Genomic DNA, 21,992 nt, shown 5'->3' with positions numbered 1-21,992 from the left:
ACCACACCTTCAGACTCTCTACCCCCAGCCACCATACCCAACAACTCAGACACACATCTAGCAAACTCACCAGCCGGAGCCGTAACAGGCGTTGGTGAAGTGATTGATTGAGAGGTGCCAGGTATAGCAGCATCAGGACCTTCTTCAGTGAGCTCAGCACTCAAAGCCTCCGGACGCAAGCCACTGCCACTAGCGGACCCCACCACAGCAGCTCTCCGTGCAGGTCTCACTCCAGCTGAAACACTCAATCGTTCAGCTGCAATACGCCGGGCCACTTGTCCAACAGTGCTATCCCTGGAAACATTATTCTCCTTCCTAGTGGCCTTACCCACCCGTGCTACCTTCTGCCCCTTTCCAGGCTGTTTCTTTTTAGGCAGCACTTTTTGTTTAGGAGCCATCACTGAACCAGCCCCTTTGTCTAGCTGATACACACACAATGCTCCCAACCAGACCACCAGGAGTTAAACTACAAAATACAATTACAACAAGCTCCCCCACCAGCTCAGAGCAAACATAACTCAGAGCAAACAGAACTTACCCAACACGCTGCAGGAAACCACCGCGTCCAATTCAAACGCGCGCCAATGCCTCGCACTTTGTAGCAGTGCTATACCCCCGCTCCACTCCAACAATGCTCCCCACCGGACCACGGCAAGACCCGCCGCCGCTCAAGCCGTAAAGCAGGTCGCTCCTGCCGCAAAGCACCCGACAGGAAATAAAAGCCCGTCGAACGACGTGACACCGCCCACGGCAACTGCAGCCGCGAACACCGTCTACAAAAGGAAAAGGGGGACTGCCCGAACCAGCGCTAAACTCGGCGCAGCGACTACCCCTACTAACACCACCGCAGCGCTAAGGTAAGCACGCCGCAACGACCACAAGTAATTCAATGAAATTGAATTAAATTGAATTAAATTGAATTAACTGAAAAGATTGCCTCCTACCCTCAACTCCTAATTTCCCACACACCTTCCTGCCTACCCTCCTCACACCCCACCTCCCACACAAAATCTTCAACAATTCTCCCGCCGAAAGCCACCACACACAATTCTTCCTTCTCAACCAATCACCACTCACCTACACTTATCACTAGCCCAAACCTATAAATTTCAAACCAATCAAAATCTACAAATTCCCCATTAATTCTTGTTACCTCTTATGTACCTCACTCCTACCCCCCCCCCCTTTTAACTTTAACCTGAACTCATGCAGGGCTCGTCCCATATTATGCGCCCTTTAATTAATTCAAAGGGCTTTCTATATAGGCACAGAGTTAAATTTTTTAACATTTTCTAATGGTGGTGTGCCTCGTGATTTTTTTCATGAAACAAGTGTGCCTTTGCCCAAAAAAAGGTTGAAAAACACTGCTTTAGAGAATCATGCCTAGTGGTGCCTAAGTCCTAATTTTGACTGCAATTTGGTGTAGTTCACACCCAATTCTGTCAGTGCTCTGCGACACTATTTGCACAGTTTTGGATGCTTTTATACTTCATTAAATTGTGTGGTATATCACGACCGGACCCCAGAGGAAAGTTATTCATAAACGAAGCATAGACTGTGTTGGGTCTGCACCACTACTCCCTTATTTTGAATGCACCACTTTTTTATATGAAGAACATTTATTATTAAAAGTTTACATCAAGAACATTATTTCCACTATTTGTTTTCATTTTTTGCCTAAGTCCTAAGTCCCCTTATGACAATTAAAAAAAAATATCCTACAGAAACAAAGAGTCCCAGAAATGGCATAGGAAACAAAACAAGAAAATTTTGGGGCTGCACACCCCTAATAAGATATCCATATAACTTATAAGAATCTTTATCCATTCAGTGCTGAGCTGCATATTATTCTCAATGTTTCTCCCAAAAGATGGTTTGACGTCCTGGGGTTTTTTTGTTGTTTTTTTAATTATAATTATATCTTTATTGATTTTCAACTTAAACTTCAACTATTACACTTGTACAGAAAGCAAGAATAGTAAAGCATAGTCTGGTTTTACAAATAATAAAGATGAGTTCGTTGGGACTAGGCGAGACATTGACTGCATGGGTTGGAGACTGGCTCAGTGGCAGACTTCAGAGGGTAGTGGTAAATGGTACTCCCTCCGAAATGTCGGAAGTGATCAGTGGAGTGCCGCAGGGCTCTGTCTTGGCTCCAATCCTATTTAATATCTTTGAACGGGACCTGCCTCAGGGACTTCGAGGTAAAATTGCATTATTTGCTGATGACTCTAAACTGCAACGTAGTGGGCAAAGGCACCGTGCCAGACACTATGACGCAGGACCTACTTTTACTAGAACGATGGTACACAATTTGGTAACTGAGTTTTAATGCCAAAAAGTGTAAGGTTATGCACCTTGGCAGTAGAAACCCATGCAGAACTTATACCCTCAATGATGAGACCTTAACAAGAACTATGGCAGAACGGGACCTAGGAGTAATCATTAGTGAAGATATGAAGAGTGCAAATCAAGCGGAGAAAGCTTCATCCAAGGCTAGACAAATGCTGGGTTACATCTGAAGAAGTTTTTTCAGCCGAAAGCCTGAAGTTGTAATGCCGTTGTACAAGTCTATGGTGAGACCTTATCTGGAATATTGTGTTCAATTTTGGAGGCCACATTATCAAAAGGATGTGTTGAGAATAGAGTCAGTTCAGTGAATGGCCACCATGGGATGGTCTCAGGACTCAAGGATCTCCCATATTAAGAACGTCTAGGTAAGTTGCAGCTATACTCTCTTGAAGAACGCAGAGAGAGGGGAGACATAATAGAGACGTTCAAATATGTTACTGGCCGTATTGAGGTGGAAGAAGACATATTTTTCCTTACAGGACCTATGGCAATAAGAGGGCATCTGTTAAAAATCAAGGGTGGGAGAATCCATGGAGACATTAGGAAGTATTTCTTCACTGAAAGGGTAGTTGATCATTTGAATGATCTTCCACTTCAGGTAATTGAGGCCAGCAATGTGCTCGATTTTAAGAAAAATTGGGATAAATATGTGGGTTAACTTCGAGGAAGTGCTTAGAGGGAAGGTTTCTTCGAGTGGGCAGACTTGTTGGGCCGATGGCCCTTTTCTGCCATCATATTCTATGTTTCTACGTCTGGCAGCCAATCGGGACGCACATTAAAAAAAAAAAAAAATCAGAGGCAGGACGCCTACACTATAGGTGTTTGTCGTGGGTCTAGGGAAATGCTTAGGGACACTTAAGCTTTCCCAAGGCTGGATGTGGGCATGGTTTTGCCCAGAAGTGGCTTTGGTGAGCTTAAGTGACCCTATCCGTCTCAATAGAGCTGTGACAGATACTTAAAATGTAGGTCAGAAAAATGCTGGCCAAAGTTAAAAGCCGACGCAGCCAGCTGAGCTGATAGCGGCAAAGGAATCCATGATCAGCTGATCCAGTAAGCCTCCCCAAAGTAGTGACCTCCCCCATTGAAGACCAGCAGGAGGGATGCCAACTTCCTCCTGCCGACACCCCCCAGAGGCCCCAGAACTCCCTTAGGCCTTAGGTTTCTGACCAGTCGGAGTCTTAAGCCACTCCCGGTGCATCTTAGAATGCACCGGGAAGGAGGCCTAAGGCCATGATTGGCTCAGGTGCCCAATTGAGGGGCCTTAGACATCTGAGCCGATCAAAACCTTAGGCCCCTCTCCGGTGCATCCCAGGATGCACCAGGAAGGAGAAGGCTCACCATTTTGAAGAGGTGGGCCTGCCGGCCAGAGGGCATAAGCATCCCTCCATTAGTGCACGCTAAACTTTAGTTAAAAGGACCATGGGTTAAGTTAGTCTAATAAGAAAGGTATTACCTTATTTCCTATGCTTTTGTTTTATTTCTATATATTACCTTGAAAAGTGGACTATCGTGGTGACCAGACCATTTCACCTATGGAAACATTTTCCCCATCTTTCATGCAGTTTTTTTTTTTCTTTTCATAGAATGAGAACAACTTTTCATCTTCCCAATTTCTCTAATGATTCATGTAATAATAGTCTGTGAATCAATTAATTACTATTATAACAAGCTAGAATGCTCCAGGAAATTCTGTTTACTGGTTGGACTATAGTGCATTACACAATCTGCAGTCATTTTTTATTTTCAGTAGGTGGTATTGCGCTGCCGATGCCTGCAGGTTCATTAGATCAACAGCATATAGATTCTTACCTTTGGTGATTAAGTTTTGCTGTGTCCATAAAACTCCTACAAATAACATTCCAGTGATTTTAGGAGTTCCTTGGGAGAATCAGAATATTTCTTTAGTATCCATTAGTGAAACAGTGCAATAACACCAATGTCCCAAAAGCATGACATAATCATATATTTCATCATTTTATTGGGAATTAATGTTTACTGTTCTTTGTCTAGCATAACTCTGTCCTCTGGTACAATACATCGTTTTACCAGTTCATGAACTGGAACTGCAGCTCATTCTGTACCATATATTTTTATTTATTGTTCATCAATCGAAATGCATGTGGATTAAGAGCAATTCCTTGCTTACAGCACATTCACAAACCATCTCTCAAGCCTAGCATCAGCCCCCTTCTCTCATTCCTACAAACTGCCAGAATAGCCTTACTGGATCAGACCATTGGTCCATCTAGCCCAGTATCCCATCTTCACTGAGGCCAATCCAAGTCACAAGTACCTAGCTAAAACCCAAATACAGTAGAACCTTGGTTTACAAGCATTCTGAATCTGAGAATCTCGGAGAGAGCGAGACCAGAAGGCTTTGAGCATGCGCAAATGCTCAAAGCCAGTCCAGCCCAGAAGAGGGAGGATCTCTGACGCACCGCCCAGCCCAGGCCACGCCAGAAGAGGGAGGATCTTTGGGCACCGGCACTGGTGCACAGTCGGGGTAAGGGATGTCATTGCCGTGCTCGGGAGGGGGATGTAGGATCGCGGGGGGGGGGGGGGGCAGACGCGAGCGGGGGGGGGAGGATGCCGGATCGCTGGGGGGGATGCCGGATCACGGGGGGGAGGGGGGCGCTCGTACAGCGAGGCAAGCTCGGTTTACGAGACACCAAGTTTGCAAATGTTTTGCTCGTCTTGCAAAACACTCGCAAACCGGTGCACTCGTAAACCGAGGTACCACTGTAGTAGCTGAAGTCCATGCTACTGATCCAGGGCAAGCAGTGGCTTCTCCCATGTCTGTCTCAACATCAGTGTATGGACTTTTCCTGCAGGAACTTGTCCAAACCTTTTTTAAAACCAGCTACCTTAACCACTCTTACCACATCCTCTGGCAACGCATTGCATAGCTTCACTATTCTCTGAGTGAAAAAATATTTCCTTCTATTGGTTTTAAAAGTTTTACTCTGTAACTTGTTCCCTAGTCTTTGTAAATCTTGATGCAATAAAAAATTGATCAACTTGTACCCGTTCTGCACCACCCAGGATTTTGAAGAGTTCAATCATATCTCCCCTCAGCCGTCCCTTTTCCAAGCTTTGTTGGCTTTCTTCTTCCATCCCCAGCCACATGTTTGCCCCCAGCCTCTAATCCCCTTCTCTAGTCTCAGCATCAGAACTTTCTCTATCCTCTAGCCCCAGTATTAGTCCCCTTCTCTCATCTGTCCCAGCATGTCAATCCTCTGCTTACTTGATCTGAGTAACTTGATTCCTGTTCACAAGCAGGTGTAATTTTTTATTTTGTTGCAGGTTTTTGAAGCAGTTGTATAAGGATGCATAGGCTTCTGGTTTTTTAAAATATAAAATAGCCCAAAATAGGTACCTATTTTGGACTTCCTTCCTAGGAAACCTGTTATAAATTACCCTCTTATGGACTACAACAGTGTGCACACTTTTGAAAATACAAAAGCGTGTGTGTTATTCCAGTCCTCACTCTTGTCCTGCCTAGGAATGCATCCCCAAATGTGAGTAAAATTGCATGCGTTGCAGAATTATGCACGTTCTTTTGCTCATATTCAAGGTGGGCAATTTTCAGACAGTCCATATATGCAAGTAAAATGCTTTTGCTAACAATCATTGCTTTGAAAATCACCCTCATAATAAACTGTGGCCAAAAGTTAAATATGTACACTTGTTTTCTTTCTCAATCACCTGACATAGAATTAATGACAGATGTCAGAAGACATAGAAGGAGCATTTGGAAAAATGATTAGGCAATACAGGATTTTCACGGAACAGATTTCTTCCTCCCTAGAAGCTTTTATTTCTCATTTTTGCTAACCTCAAGATACTAGTCTATCCTTGTCTATTTGTCTTTAAACTTCCAGTACAATACTTTCTGATCTTAAAGTAGGAAAATGACTAAAGGCTATTGCTAGTGTGTGATCCTCAGTGCTGATGAATTCATTACAATGAAAGAAAACTTCTTGAGGCATGATTCTGACCTAAATATTCAGCCATGCAGGTTGCTCTTCAGGTGATAAAACTGGCTAGTTCAGTGGATGTGGAGGGGCATTTTCGATATAACATCTAAGTCCACGTTGGACGTTTCCCACAAGATGTCCAAAGTCGGGGATGAAGAAGTGCCCATTTTCAAAAGCAGCAAAATTGCTAGACGTCTAAACTTTTTTTTTCAAAAACTCGCCTATTTCAACATCTTAGTTGATAGGAAGCCCAAGTATATTCGCCATTTTCAAACACAGAAGTGTCCAAGTGCAAAATATCCAAGTCCAAACCATTTGGATGTGGGCGGGGCCAATATTGTAATAGACGAATGGTCACACAGACATGCCAACAGAGCAGTGAGGCACCTTAGAGAGCCCGGCTGTGAACTTCACATAAAGGGTGCCAGATGCACATCTCACCATAACTCCCTTATAATTTCTGCTGAACCCTCCCAAGCTCCCTCAAAACCCTAGACCCACCTGTCTGCTACCCCAGTAGTCCTTATGACTGCAAGTGGTACCTATATGGCAGTATAGTAGGATTTTGGTGCTCTGATACTTTTTTTGCCATAAATGTAGTGGTTATAGTGGCTTATGGGCCTGGGTCCTCCTCTCTATGGCTCACTAACCTACTCACTAGGCTATTTAAAACACCTGTGTGAAGCTCTACTAGGTTTTCCCATACCAGGTGCTGCTGTTCTAGAGACAGGTATGTATCATTTCATCCAGATTTGGGGGGGGGGGCATAGTGTCCACTGGGGGAGTATGGGGGTTCATTACTTAATCCAGCATGGGTACCTTTATGGCACTCAGAGGCTTTTAAAACAAGTCTAGCCTCAGATGTCTAAGTTCAATCCAGGATGTTTTGGGAAATGTTCAATTATCACCGCAAGACATCCAAGTCTAATCACTCCCAAAGCCTGCCCAGAACATGCCTCAAATACCACTCCCTTTAGCTTTGGATGCACAGTAGGTAGAACACCTCGCATGACATCCAGAAAGATGGTTTCAAAAATCAGCACTTAGACATCCTGACGATCTGGACATCCAAGTGCCGATTTATGCCATTTTTTGGGACGTCTTAATTTTTGAAAATGCCCCTAATTGTCACCAAAGTGGGTATGTAGCAAAATACGAAGGCTCAACTGAAGATTATAAGATTTGCCCTGATCCCTTATCGTGGAAGCTGTAACAAGGTTCTGGTTCATAAATAATGCTTGGGTATTGTTTTGTTTTTTTGCCTACTTCTCTTTATCACTGAGATGTCTGTTTTGCCCTGAGCAAGTTTTCTTTCATAATACCCATGCTTTCTTTTCTCCATTCAGGGCAACGATGACACTCATGGAGATATTGATAAGAACAAGTGCTGCACGCTCTGTAACATGTCTTTTACCTCAGCAGTGGTGGCTGAGTCCCATTATCAAGGGAAAATCCATGCTAAAAGATTGAAACTGTTGCTAGGCGAGCCAGCAGTGAAGCCCCCAGGTAGGTCCACTGATGAAGCAATTAAACATACATTAAGGAACTAAACATCCTTTCAAACATGTGGCCCCACTGTGCAGACCTTGAATCGGCTAGCAAAATTATTGTTATTATACTTAAACCTTTTCAGACGATAAATAGATTTCTGTAGCAAGCCTGAAGCATCTCCTTTGGAATTTTGTTATAGAAGTTGTCATAACAACTATCATGGAATTGTTCATGGACAGTGGCTGCTGTTGTCTAACTGGAATGGTCAGAAGATGATCCTGTGATGGCCTTCCTTTTAAAATCTATTTTACAGATTTTAAAAAAAACCTTGTTTGTTTTCACATTTATTGCAAATAAAGTGGTTCAGTTATGGCTTTATCAGTAGAGTATTATGTATGTGCTTAAGGGTGTTCATGCCCTTCTAAAATAGGTCTGTGTTAATTACAAAAATCTGAAAAGAGATGAATGTAGAGGGAGAAACAGTGATGTACTAGGAAAGAGGTCAGCAACCTACGGCTCTTCTGCTATGTGGCTGCTGCTCTCCAGGCCTCAAGCCCTTAATCTCCCTCCCAACCCCATAATCCCCCCCAGGCCTACTGAAATACCTGGTGATCCAATGGGGGGTCTTTGTGGCAGCTGCCGTCTAAAATGGCTGTCACAACCTCTCATGGCAGCTCACAGTACTACAGAAAATGCCACGAACAGCCATAAAAGTTGACGGCAGCCATTATAGACGGCTCCTGCCATGAATACCCATGCTGGACCACCAGGTACCTCAGTAGGGCCATGGGGGGGGGTGGATTGTGGGTTTGGGAGGGAAATTAAAGTGTTAAGGCCTGGAGAGGGGAGAGAAATTTGGCTATGGGTTGGGGGAGGGGGCGAGGAGGAAGGGAGGGAGGGAGGGAGTGAAGACAGGTGTAGAGACCTACGAGGAGTTGCAGGAATAAAGTGGGAGGAGAAGCTAAACCTTGAGAAGGGAAGAGAGAGTGAGAAACCTGTAATATCTCAGACTCCCTTCTCTATCCATTGCAGCTCTTTGTAAATTTTTAGGCAAAATTGGCTCTTTGCTTGAAAAAAATTGCTGAACCCTGTACTGCCCAACCTGGCCCATGTGCCTAAGGCCCCACCCACAGGAGGGGCCTAAGGCTCCCGGGCCTATTCTGATTGACCCAGGCGCCTTAGGCCCCACCTGTGGGCGGGGCTTTGGGATGGCTGGGCCATTCCAGCCCCATTCTGGAGTCGGCTGCCTGCCATACGGGCGGGTTTGGCACCCGTCTGTCCGGCCAACTTGGAAAAGGTACGGGGAAGGGGGGGGGGGGGGGTCGTGGGGTCAGCCGGGGGGGGTCGCAGGTCAGTGGTCATACTTTTGGAGTCGGATGACGACAGCACACTCGGGGGACCCTTGATAAAGCATTATATACGAAACATGTCAGGTCAGACTCCTGAGTTCTTGGCTGTGAATCAAGCTCAACAATATAAAGCTAAGTAATATACTAACAAAAGCACAAGCACTTTAATGCAATACTTATATTTATTGAAACATGCAAATATTTATTTAAAGCTAATATATGATATAACTAAGCAACACAAAACAAGGACGGCCAATGATGAGGCGCCACATATAGCTTCTCACAGTAAGGTAAAACTTTTGCGGTGGAGTGGTGGGGCTGAGGCTTCCTTTAAAAAAAATATATAAACATATATGGTCCAGGTTTGAGCATGGATATATAGAAGATATTTGTGCAAGTACAACACTATTGAGAAATACTTATCTGGACATTTAAATAAATCAGGCCATTCAATATTATACTGTATAGCCACTTCTACATTCAGCAGTTTAATCGCCAAACCACCACTACGTCTAACCTTAGAACACATTATCAACCCCAAAATAGCCCAAGTCCCAAACACCCAAAACAGGACCTTTTAGGGGCCTAAGGCAACTGGGACAATCAGGCCCTAGGCTCGCAATTCGGAGGTTGGCAGGCCTGCTGGGCGGACGGGCTTGGACCCGTCTGTCCAGCAAACTTAATGTAAGTGCGGGGGGGGGGGGGGGTGAAGGGGTGGGGAGGTATTGGGGGGTCACGGGATTTAGGGGGCTGTTTGGGTGTTCAGGGTCGATCGGGGGTTTGGGGGTCGGGGGGGGCTGCACTGTGGGCAGGAGGGCCTGAGATCCCTCCTGGCCATATTTTAGGTGGGGGTGGGGGTCACCTCGGCAGGAGGGGTTGGACTCCCTCCTGCCGGTATTGTCTGGGAGGTGAGAGGGGGTCGCGGAGTTGCCTTGGCAGGAGGGGGGTTGGGCTCCCTCCTGCTGGTATTGTGTCGGGTGGGGGGGTTACAGGGGGGGCTTGCCTGAGCAGGAGGGGTTGGGTTCCCTCCTGCTGGTATTGTTGTGGTTGGGGGAAGAAGGTGGATCACAATCGCAGCAGGAGAGATTGGGCATTTCTCCTGCCACGGTTCGCGGCAGTTCGGGGGTAGAGGATCGCAATCGAAGCAGGGGAGATGAGGTATCTCTCCTGCCGCGATAATTGTGGTGGGGGGTGGGCATGTTGCTGGGGCTGCTGAGCTGATCGCGGCAGCCATGATCAGCTCAGCGGCCCTTATTCGGAACTTATACTTGGTTTGACTTGGTCTAAATCAAAACGTATGTTCCGAATAGACAACCTGTTAAAGTTTTTGGTTATACTTGCTGTACGACTAAGGGCTCCTTTTACTAAGGTGCGTTAGGGCCTTAATGTGTGGAATAGCGCACGCTAGACCTTAACGCCAGCATTGAACTGGCGTTATTCTAGAAGCGTACTGTGCGGTTTAGCGCGCGGTAATTTCATGCGTGCGCTAAAAACACTAGCGCACCTCAGTAAAAGGAGCCCTAAGTCTAGATCAGCCCACCTCCCGCCCTTTCCCCTCCTCTAAAAACGCCTCTTGTCGCTCTAGGCATTTAGAGGCAGGGTAAAGGCCTAAGCTGATTTTAGATACATCTAAATCCAGCTTTGATTATCAGTACTTGGACGATCTGGCTTTTTGATCGTCCAAGTACCGGTTTAGGCCACTTTTTGAACTTTTTTTTTATTATGAGCCCCTTAAGGTTCCAAATATAACAAATCAAAAATTAGGAAACAATCACTTAAAATTGTGTTCTCAACTTCTAAACTACTCTTTAAGGGGGAATAATTATCAATGTAGGTGATTGTTACAATGTTCCTTTACAACTATCCCCAGTTCTTAATCGCTAGCTCTCATTACATAAAATGCTAACATAACACGTTTTCATGATAGCCCACGTTTTCATGATAGCCCATGTTTTCATGATAGCCCACGCTTTCATGATAGCCCACGTTGAAATCGATTCAGAAATTACCAATATAGTTTCTAAAGTAAATCATTGCATTTCCAAACTTCAAGCCTGGGCTATGCCTGTCCGGATGAAGCTTAATATAACTAAAACTAAACTTTTGTGGTTAGGTCCAAAATTGGACTGTCTTCCTCCTATTGTACCTTTGGAATCTGGGGCATCTTTGCAGATCGAGTTCTCTTCTAAGATATTGGGAGTCCTTTTTTATTCCTCTCTTATCTTTAAGAGCCAAATAAATTCCCTGATCAAGAAATGCTTTTTTAGTTTACGAATGTTGAAGAAGATTAGACATCTTTTTCATCATTGACATTTCTCTGTCTTGGTCTGATCAATCATATTATCTGGACTAGATTATTGCAACACTATCTATCTTGGAACTACAAACATCTGTCTCCAAAGATTACAATTAATCCAGAATACTGCTGCGAAGCTGATTTTTGGAAAAAGTAAATTTAATCATGTGACCCCTTTGCTCCTGAGTCTTCATTGGCTCCTGGTTTATCTTAGAATTCAATTCAAATGTGCTTGCATCTCTTTCAAAATTTTATATGCCATTTTTATTAAGAATATAAGAATTGCCGCTACTGGGTCAGACCAGTGGTCCATCATGCCCAGCAGTCGGCTCACGCGGCGCCCTCTGGTCAAAGACCAGCGCCCTACCTGAGACTAGCCCTACCAGCGCACGTTCTTGTTCACCAGGAACTTGTCTAACTTTGTCTTGAATCCCTGGAGGGTGTTTTCCCCTATGACAGACTCCGGAAGAGTATTCCAGTTTTCTACCACTCTCTGGGTGAAGAAGAACTTCCTTACGTTTGTACGGAATCTATCCCCTTTCAACTTTAGAGAGTGCCCTCTCGTTCTCCCTACCTTGGAGAGGGTGAACAACCTGTCCTTATCTACTAAGTCTATCCCCTTCAGTACCCTCGTTACCTTATTATGGAATGCTTACATATTTTCCTTTGCAAGAGGCATCCAACAATTCAAACTCTCCCTTCCTTCTAGAAAAGGAATTAAAGGAGTTAAGATCTTCAGTCAATCTTTGGCTTTTAAACTTTCTCAACTATGGAATGAACTCCCCTTAATTCTGAGGAGCCACAGTTCTTTCCGATCTTTCTATAAACTTCTAAAAACTTTTCTATTTGCCAAATATTTTAAAAACTAATTTCTTTTGAATCCTTTTTTTCACTTTCTTTAGTTTTTATTTAATTGTTGTAAACCGAATCAAGTTTCCTTAGGTTGATGACCCGGTATATAAAGTTAAGCTTTAGTTTAGTTTAGTAACGACACCCCTTAATTCTGTAAGAAGGTATCATAAACTCAATGGTTTTTGCCAGTAAACATCCCTCTCACTTGACTAGTGCTGGAGAGGCTACCACAGCTCAGTCAAAGGCAACAGTTCTTTAATCACTAACCTTTTAAGTACATTGCTCATAAAAATCAATGCGAGTTTGGTATGGCAAGCAAAATGGGTGTACTGACATGTGCAAACGGTACATGAGTCAATATTGCACATTATATATTCACATCCCCAGGTTCTTCTGTGTCTTTTATCATAAATCAATCTAATAAAATATATTCCCTTAAACCAATTGCAGACTTATCTCAAAAACATATCCTGCGACATCTTCCTGTTTCTGATTTTGCTTTCATTCACACTTGGTTGCAGCCCTGATCTTCACTTTGCATAACAATGAGAAGTCCAAAAGCCCAATACTGTAGCTTTTCCAGAGTAAGGGCCCTGTATGACATTGGGAGAGGAGAGAAACAATTGCATTATTACTGCATGGAAGCTAGAGTGCACTGAAAGACTTTGAGCACCATTGTTTAGGAACAAATTCAATCAGCTACTGTATGTGCTATGTGTACACTGCTTTGGTTTAAAGCAATATATAGTGGCTTGCAGCTTAATCTACAGGCTAATAACGCTGGATGATCCAGTGAAGATGGTTGAGGGGGGAAGGGTTAATTAAATAATTGTAGGTAGGTAGAGGATTGGGAGTGAGTTGTTAGGCAAGTTAGGTAAGGAGAGGGGGAGTGGAAGCTAGAAGGGTAGGGATAGGTGTAAAGAAAATGAGTGGGATTGGTTGGGAAAGCGGGCTTTGGGATTTGAGAATTTTGTGAGGAGAATTGGCAGGCAGTGGAACATTAGGGGTTTGGAGGGAGTGTAGGAAGGTTAGGTTGGTGGGGAAAATTGTCCCGCCCTTCCCTTCCCTCAATTTTGGGTACGTTTCTTGGCGGGTTTTGAAGGGTGGGGCTGTGGGTAGGTGGAGTTGGTTGCATTTTTGTTAGCGGAAAAAAGTATATGTGGGGGAAACAATTTTGGATAAGTGTGGCTATGTAACAGATTTCGTGACTAATTTTGTTTAACTGCTCGTGTGCGACACCACCATGGGTGGCGGCCAGACTCTACAGCACCGCGAGTCTTGCTGAAAGGGAATTTTGGACTGGGGAGAATTTTGGAGGAGGAGCTAGTTCGACACCGAGTAGCTCCCAAATTTTGTGACTAAGCTACACTGTATTGGGAAATGTTGATGCTGACTTTATTAAATTGTTTGTTGTTAATAACAATAAAGCTACGGCCCATTTTTTGCCACTATATGTGAGTTGGTGTTTGTTATTTGGACAATCTGAACGATGTGCGAATTCCAGTGTTAACATTTTTAAATAAACAAATAATCAACCATAGTAGTGTACAGACAAAATCATTTTTATGGAGCATTCATAAAGCAAGGAAGTGTCAGGTATATCCCAAAGAATGACATTTGCATAAATTTGTTTTTTTAAATCATATATCCACAACATACATCCATTAAAAGAATTCCAGGAAATCAAAGCACCACTTCAATAAAGAGTGAAAATCATTTCCGTTACACTGCTAGAAATATCTGTTTCCTGAAGACATCAAGCTCTGTCCAAATGGAAATCAGCAATAAGGTTTCAGTGTGTGCAAACTTCTATCTCATGGTTATCTTGTGGATAACCTGAAATTGACTGGCTTTGGGGTCACCAGGGCAGTATTGTAGAGCTGTGCTCTAGGACAGTTGTTCCCAACCCTGTCCTGGAGGACCACTAGCTAGTCAGGTTTTCAGGATAGCCCTAATGATCATGCTTGAAAGAAATTTGCATGTAATGAAGATGATGGGAATGCAGATCTGCCTCATGCATATTCATTAGGGCTCTCCCGAAAACCCAACTAGCTAGTGGTCCTCCAAGACAAGGTTGGGGACCATTGCTCTAGAACCAAAGTTTATCCTTGCTTTAACAGACCAAAGTCATTAGAAGAAACTTATATTTCAAGGAGCACTACACATTTTTACCACCTTTTTCTGAACTCTGTACTACCATGTATATCGTCCATCTATTATTTTGTCTTCAATTTTTTTATAATGTATTGATTTATAGTACTTCAAAGTAATAATAATACCTTAGCATTTACAAAATAAATAAATAAATAAAATAAAACATTTATAATAAATAAATGAAAATACGTTTATAGTAAGAAAATGTAGGGGTTGATATTCTGTGCTTACCAGGTCCAAATCCAGATTTTCAGCTGTACTTCCAGATATTGATGCTGAAAATCTCGACAAACCATCTTGGCAGTTTCTGCATTACTGCTGGGGTGGGTCAGAGTGTGGAGCTGGCATTTGCCCGGTTAATGATGACATCAAACCATTAGCCTGGTAACTGCTTTAATAAAGTTAGAAAAGCAAAAAGGTTAACCTAACTGTATCCTGTACCTAGATAAGTAGCAGTGACCAAGTTATACTCAGATATTAACTGCTGCCTGGTATCCTGGAACCTGCACCGAATATCATTTAAAATTTAATACAATTTGCTATACTGTCTAGTGTATGTGATCATGGTGGTTTGCAAGTACAATAAGAACAATATAAGAATAAATAACTCCACATATTTTATAGGAGACCTATTCTATCACTCCAGAGCCATACATCCATATTTGCTGCTCCCTAATATACAAGTGAGAAAAAAAACCCCGAAACATGATTTTTACAGAAACCCCAAATCTAGGATACCCTCTCATCTGAGGATAAAAAGGTGTCAGGTCAAAAGCGCGCCGGGACAAAGGCGCACGTAGACAACTGAGCGCAATGTGGAGGCGCACGCCGAAGAAAATGACTGTTTTAAAGGGCTCCGACAGGGGGTATGGGGGGGAACCCCCCACTTTACTTTATACAGATCGCGCCACGTTGTGGGGGCATTGTGGGGGGTTTGGGGGTTGTAACCCCCCCACATTATACTGAAAACTTCACTTTTTCCCTAAAAAACAGGGAAACTGTTAAGTTTCCAGTATAATGAGGGTGGTTACAACCCCCCAAGCCCCCCACAACGCCACCGCAATCTGTATTAAGTAAAGTGGGGGGGTTCACCAACAAAAACCCCCGTCGGAGCCCCTAAAAACACTTTTTCTTCGGCGCGCGCTTCCGTCTTGTGCTCAGTTGTTGGCGCGCGCCTTTGTCTTCGGCGGTTTTGTCTATGAACTGATAAAAAATATATATATGTAGAAAAATTTAAAGCTGGAGTTTTGATACAGTATTGTTGGATATACTTATAGGGCTTCTTTAACTAAGCTGCACTAGTGGTTTTAGCGCACGTTTAGCGTGCGCTGCATTGCCGCACACGCTAGACGCTAATGCCAGCATTCAGCTGGCGTTAGTTCTTGGTGTGTAGCACGGGGTTAGCGTGCATAGCAATGCAGCGCGCAATAAAAACACTAGTGCAGCTTAGTAAAAGGAGCCCTTTAAGTATATCCAACAATACTGTATCAAAACTCCAGTATTAAATTTTTCTACATGTATAATCCAGTAATAGAATAGCCACACTTATATACTGCCATAGGAATTCTATGAGCATTTAGCACTCCAGGCTTGGTACAAACTTCTATTTCAGCTTTGTAAAAGCTGGGGCGGGGGTATAGATATGTAAATTATAATTTAAAAAAAGCTGGAACTAATTTTCATGTGAGATGATATTAAATAAATAATTTGATAAGGGATTAGAAACAGAGACAAATGAATGGCCTATTCAGTCTGTCCATTAATGCCATCTAGTCTTCCTTACACTTCCATAGAAATCCTATATACTTGTCCCAAGCTATCTTAAATTCAAGAACAGTCCTCATCTCCACCTGGAGGCCATTCCATGAATTTATCACTCTTTCCATGAAGAAGTATTTCCTCAGGCTACTTCTGAGTCTATCTCTTTTCACCTTCATCCTTTGCCCTCTCATTCCAAAGCTTCCTTCCAATTGAAAGAGACTTGCCTCCTATGCATTTATGCCACTTAGTATTTAAATGTCTCTGTCATATCTCCATGGACAGTATGAGCCAGAGGATCTGACAGTTATGAAGGTGCTGGTTTTGAGCTCTCTCTGGGGGATTGAAATTGTGGAGGGGAGGAGAGAGAATTGGGAGTTGAAGGGACACTTATGAAGATCCTGATCAATATTCAGCTGTGACCCACCTAAGTGTGTTTTAAAAAAAAAATTCAAAATTACAGTGTTTCATAACAAAACAATCAGAATGTGTTATTAGCCCTAGATATTCAATGCTAGTTTCCAGACATGACCTAGCACTGAAGATCTAGGGCTAAATCTGCCCACAGTAGTCAACATTAAAAAAAAATGTTGACAGCCACAGGCTGAATATTGGCTGAATGAATAGAACATAACCGAACAAAGTGCTTGAATATCGCATTACCCTTCAGTTCAATGTGGTTCACAATTTGAAAAGACTGAATTTATCGAATAAATAAGTTTTCAATAGTTTCCTAAAATGATGATAAGATGAAGCGCTAGCAATTAACCCCATCCTTTACTAATGCATAGTGCAGGTTTTAGCGCCGACAGCGGCAGTAACTGCTCTGATGCACAGAGAATTCCTATGCGTGTCAGAGCAGTTACCACTGTTACTGGCGCTAAAACCCATGCTACGCGTTAGTAAAGGAGGGGGGTAAGTGACTAAACTCCTTATCTCTTAACACTGCCTGAAAGGAAAGTAATTGATTAAAGTGTTTTTTGTATCGACAACCCCTAACTCCCTCCCTAGCAGCGTTCATATCCAAGCTAAAAGCCCACTGACTAAGATGGTTAAGGGGTTGGAGGAGCTGCCGTACAGCGAAAGATTAGAGAAACTGGGCCTCTTCTCCCTCAAACAGAGGAGATTGAGAGGGGACATGATCGAAACATTCATGGTACTGAAGGGGATAGACTTAGTAGATAAGCACAGGTTGTTCACCCTCTCCAAGGTAGGGAGAACGAGAGGGCACTCTCTAAAGTTGAAAGGGGATAGATTCCGTATGAACGTAAAGAAGTTCTTTTTCACCCAGAGAGTGGTAGAAAGCTGGAAAGCTCTTCCGGAGGCTGTAATAGGGGAAAACACCATCCAGAGATTCAAGACAAAGTTAGACAAGTTCCTGCTGAACAAGAACGTGCGCTGTTAGGGCTAGTCTCGGTTAGGGTGCTGGTCTTTGACCAGAGGGCCGCCGCGTGAGCCGACTGCTGGGCATGATGGACCACTGGTCTGACCCAACAGCGGCAATTCTTATGTTCTTATGTTTTTAAAAAATCTGTTTTCAACTCCTCCCATTCACTGCTGTCAGATACCTATACCCACTGTATCATTTCCTTTACCATAATCTCCCCAACCCTGAAATCTCCTGTCTAAATTAGATTGTAAGATCTTCTGTATGCTCTATTGTAAGCTCTATTGTATGTTAAAATGTACAGCACTGCATACGCCTTTCAGTGCTTTAGAACTATTAAATAGTAGTAGTAGTAGGAAAGGCAAAAAATGCAAGGGACCGATGAGAGCGTCTAATATTGACTAATGTGAAATGATCCAACATATAGTCTACAGTAAGACCATGTAACATCTTATAGCAGAATAATCCAAATTTGGATGGTACTCTAGTTTCAATTGGAAGTCAGTGCAGCATTTTAGGGGAATGTAAGAAGTAACATGGTCTGATTTCTTTAGATTAAAAATTAGTCTTACAGCAGCAGTATTTTGAATCATATATAATCTATAGAGATTTTTTTGAAGACCTGCATAATAAATGATGTTAGCGATTTAGTTGATCAATTAATTTTTTCCCATCATAGACGTTCTACTCGGACAGAAATACTGAAATGACCAGGACGGAACCTAACCACACCAAATTCTAGAAGAAACTGAAAACTCATCTATTTGACACCTAGGGCTCCTTTTACTAAAGTGCACTAGCGTTTTTAGCGCACACAGGATATTACCGCATGCTACACTGCACACTACACGGCTAAAACAAACGCCAGCTCAATTCTGGCGTTAAGGTCTAGCACACATGGCAATTTAGCGCGCGCTATTCCACGCGTTAATGCCCTAACACACCTTAGTAAAAGGAGCCCCTAATCACTTGTATCCTCTTCTCCTCCTATATCTTCCTGCCCTCCATTGTCCTCCCTACCCTCTTCTAACCCCTTCCTCTGTAATTTCGCCAAGAGCTTGTATAGATATGTGCGACACACACATGGAAGAAATAAATAAATAAAATAGCTTCCCTTTTTGATTGTCCTTTGCCCAAAGGTTGCCGCTATAAAAGATATCATAATCGACTAGAAACATAGAAACATAGAAATAGACGGCAGATAAGGGCCCACGGCCCATCTAGTCTGCCCACCTTAATGTCCCTCCCCTACCTTTGCCCTGTGAATAGATCCCATGTGCCGATCCCATTTGGCCTTAAAATCAGGCACGCTGCTGGCCTCAATCACCTGTAGTGGAAGACTATTCCAGCGATCAACCACTCTTTCAGTGAAAAAGAATTTCCTGGTGTCACCTCGTAGTTTCACGCCCCTGATTTTCAACGGATGCCCTCTTGTTGTAGTGGGACCCTTGAAAAAGAAGATATCTTCCTCCGCCTCGATGCGGCCTGTAAGATACTTGAACGTCTCGATCATGTCCCCCCTCTCTCTGCGCTCCTCGAGCGAGTATAGCTGTAATTTGTCAAGCCGTTTTTCGTATGGTAGATCCTTGAGTCCCGAGACCATCCGGGTGGCCATTCTTTGGACCGACTCCAGTCTCAGCACATCCTTGCGATAATGCAGCCTCCAGAATTGCACACAGTATTCCAGGTGGGGCCTCACCATGGATCTATACAATGGCATAATGACTTCCGCCTTACGACTGACGAAACCCCTTCGTATGCAGCCCATGATTTGTCTTGCCTTGGACGAAGCCTGCTCCACTTGATTGGCAGCCTTCATGTCCTCACTGACGATTACCCCCAAGTCTCGTTCTGCTACCGTTTTTGCTAGGATCTCGCCATTAAGGGTATAAGACTTGCATGGATTCTGGCTGCCCAGGTGCATAACTTTGCATTTTTTGGCATTGAAGTTGAGTTGCCATGTCCTAGACCATCGCTCCAGTAGGAGTAGGTCGTGCATCATGTTGTCGGGCACTGAATCTTCGTCTGTTGTGCATTTGCCCACTACATTACTCAGTTTGGCGTCATCGGCGAATAATGTTATTTTACCTTGAAGCCCTTCTGCCAAGTCTCTTATAAAGATGTTGAATAGGATTGGGCCCAAGACTGAGCCCTGTGGACTACTGTCATTTCAAGCAGCTACTTGGAATACTGATTTTCGACAATTATTCTTTACATCTACATCATTTCAAAATTTTAGAAAACTATTAGACTTATTTATTTAAGAAATTTTTGAAAGATTGGAAATGTCTTCCATTCTGTGTTGTAGCAGTATTTTACTTTTGTTAAACTGAATATATCAGTAAAGCGGTATACAAATGTTATGTTATGGTTTTCTTGGAATCATACTCCATTTTTTAGTGCTTGAAGATCTTCCCTCTCTCCGTGCAATTCACCAAGTAATCTCTTGGGACAGACACCTCTATAATCAGTGCTGTTCTAGTGCTTTTTTCTCTTTTACCACATATCCAGCTTTCTTAACATCCATTTTTTTATCAGTCAGGCTTGGAATGTCCCAGGTGATTATAACCTCTTTTTTTTTTCCACAGTTCTCAGAGTCATGATCCCAATTCATTTCCGGTACACTGATGTTTTAATACCTGTTTATTTATGTCTCAAACAGGAATAGCCCTTCTGAAATGATTCTCATAGTCACACAAATGGTGATTGAAAAGAGTTTATAGTTCCAAGTATAATAGATTTGGATTCAAAATATTGGTCTAATAGATGTGCCTGCAATATGAGTTTAACCAAGCGAAGATGATTTCCCAAGGAAAAAGACATTTGGTTCTGATTATTATTCATGACTTAATCCTGTAAAGTATGATGAATAGTAAGTGTGTAAGCACTGATGGAAGCCAGGGTAATTTCACAACAGTGTTTATAAATGACCTGACCAATTGTACAAAAGATGCAGCTATTTAGTAAATATATTGATAAAAATTATTTTGCTTTCCAAATGTGATACCAGACATTCCTATCTGCCTGACTTTCTTAACACTAGATTCTTGTCAGGATAATTATAGAGCTATAAGAACATAAGAATAGCCTTACTGGGTCAGACCAATGGTCCATATAGCCAAGTAGACTGTCTTCATGGTGGCCTATCCAGGTCACTAGCACCTGACAAAAAAAACAAATGTTTTATTTATTTGTTTTAAAAATGTATATACACTACTAAACCTAGGCGGTTTACAAAAAACATACATAGTATAAGACAATACTTAAAAACAAAGCACATTAACTGTTCATACATATCCTCCCCATTTTTTATTTTTTTTGAAGGACCATTTGCACATAGCCATACAAGGCCTGGTAAGCCATTCCACAACATCACTCCTGCCACAGCAATTGTAGAGACCCTTGTATAGGCATATCATGCCTTCACCATCTTTTCCCGGGAAATTAACATAGCATATTATGATCGCAGCTTCCTATTACGGCAATAGATTTTCAAAGCAGTAGCTTCCCCCATGTTTGTCTCAAGAGCAGACTATGGACATTTCCTTCAGGAAATTGTCCAAAACATTTTTTAAAACCAGCTATGTTAACTGTTCTTACCACATTCTCTGGCAACAAGTTCTAGAGTTTAACTATTCTCTGAGTGAAAAAATATTTTCTCCTATTAGTTTTAAAAGTATTTTACTGTAATTTCATCAAGTGTCCACCTAGTCTTTGAAATTTTTAACAGAGTAAAAATCGATCCACTTGTACCCATTCTAAACCACTCAGGATTTTGTAGACTTCAAGCATATCTCCCCTCAGCCATCTATTTTCCAAGCTGAAGAGCCCTAACCTTTTTAGTCTTTTCTCATATGAGAGGAGTTCTATCCCCTTTATCATCTTGGTCGCTCTTCTTTGAACCTTTTCTAGTTCCACAGTATCTTTTGTGAGATAAGGCGACCAGAATTGAATGCAATACTCAAGGTGAGGTCAAACAAGGTTCAAGGTTCAAGGTTTATTAATATTTGATTTATCGCTAAATCTGTTTACAAAGCGATGTACATAAGTAAAACATAAAATATGGAGATACAATTAATACTCAGTAACATAAGTTTTAAGACAAGACAAACTTGAAATGGAGGGAAAAAAAGGGCAAAGATTACATCTGTTTTAAATAGAAAAACAAATACGGGAAAAACATAAGGGAAAGGGTTTAGTTAAAAAAATAAAATCTTAAAAAAGTTATTTAATATTAAGTATTAAAAGCGTCTTTAAAAAGGTGAGTTTTCAAAGATTTTTTAAAAGAATGCAAATCTTTTTCAAGTGTGATATATTGTGGAAGAGAGTTCCACCATTGTGGGCCCATGACAGAAAACATGTCTGCTCTTCTAATT

General features: G+C 42.5%; 1 protein-coding gene across 2 annotated transcripts in view; it reads left to right on the top strand.

The window, feature by feature from the left end:
- Positions 1-21,992, top strand: part of ZMAT4 (zinc finger matrin-type 4) — a 446,679-nt gene that overhangs the window by 298,832 nt on the left and 125,855 nt on the right. For both annotated transcript variants that reach the window (XM_033947497.1, XM_033947498.1), the window contains exon 4: positions 7,676-7,835. In XM_033947497.1, the coding sequence (XP_033803388.1) occupies positions 7,676-7,835 (160 nt within the window). The remainder of the gene's footprint in view (positions 1-7,675; positions 7,836-21,992) is intronic.

The sequence above is a fragment of the Geotrypetes seraphini genome, chromosome 6 (assembly GCF_902459505.1).
Source record: "Geotrypetes seraphini chromosome 6, aGeoSer1.1, whole genome shotgun sequence".
Taxonomy (NCBI): domain Eukaryota; kingdom Metazoa; phylum Chordata; class Amphibia; order Gymnophiona; family Dermophiidae; genus Geotrypetes; species Geotrypetes seraphini.
This window is presented reverse-complemented; position numbering and strand designations above follow the sequence as displayed.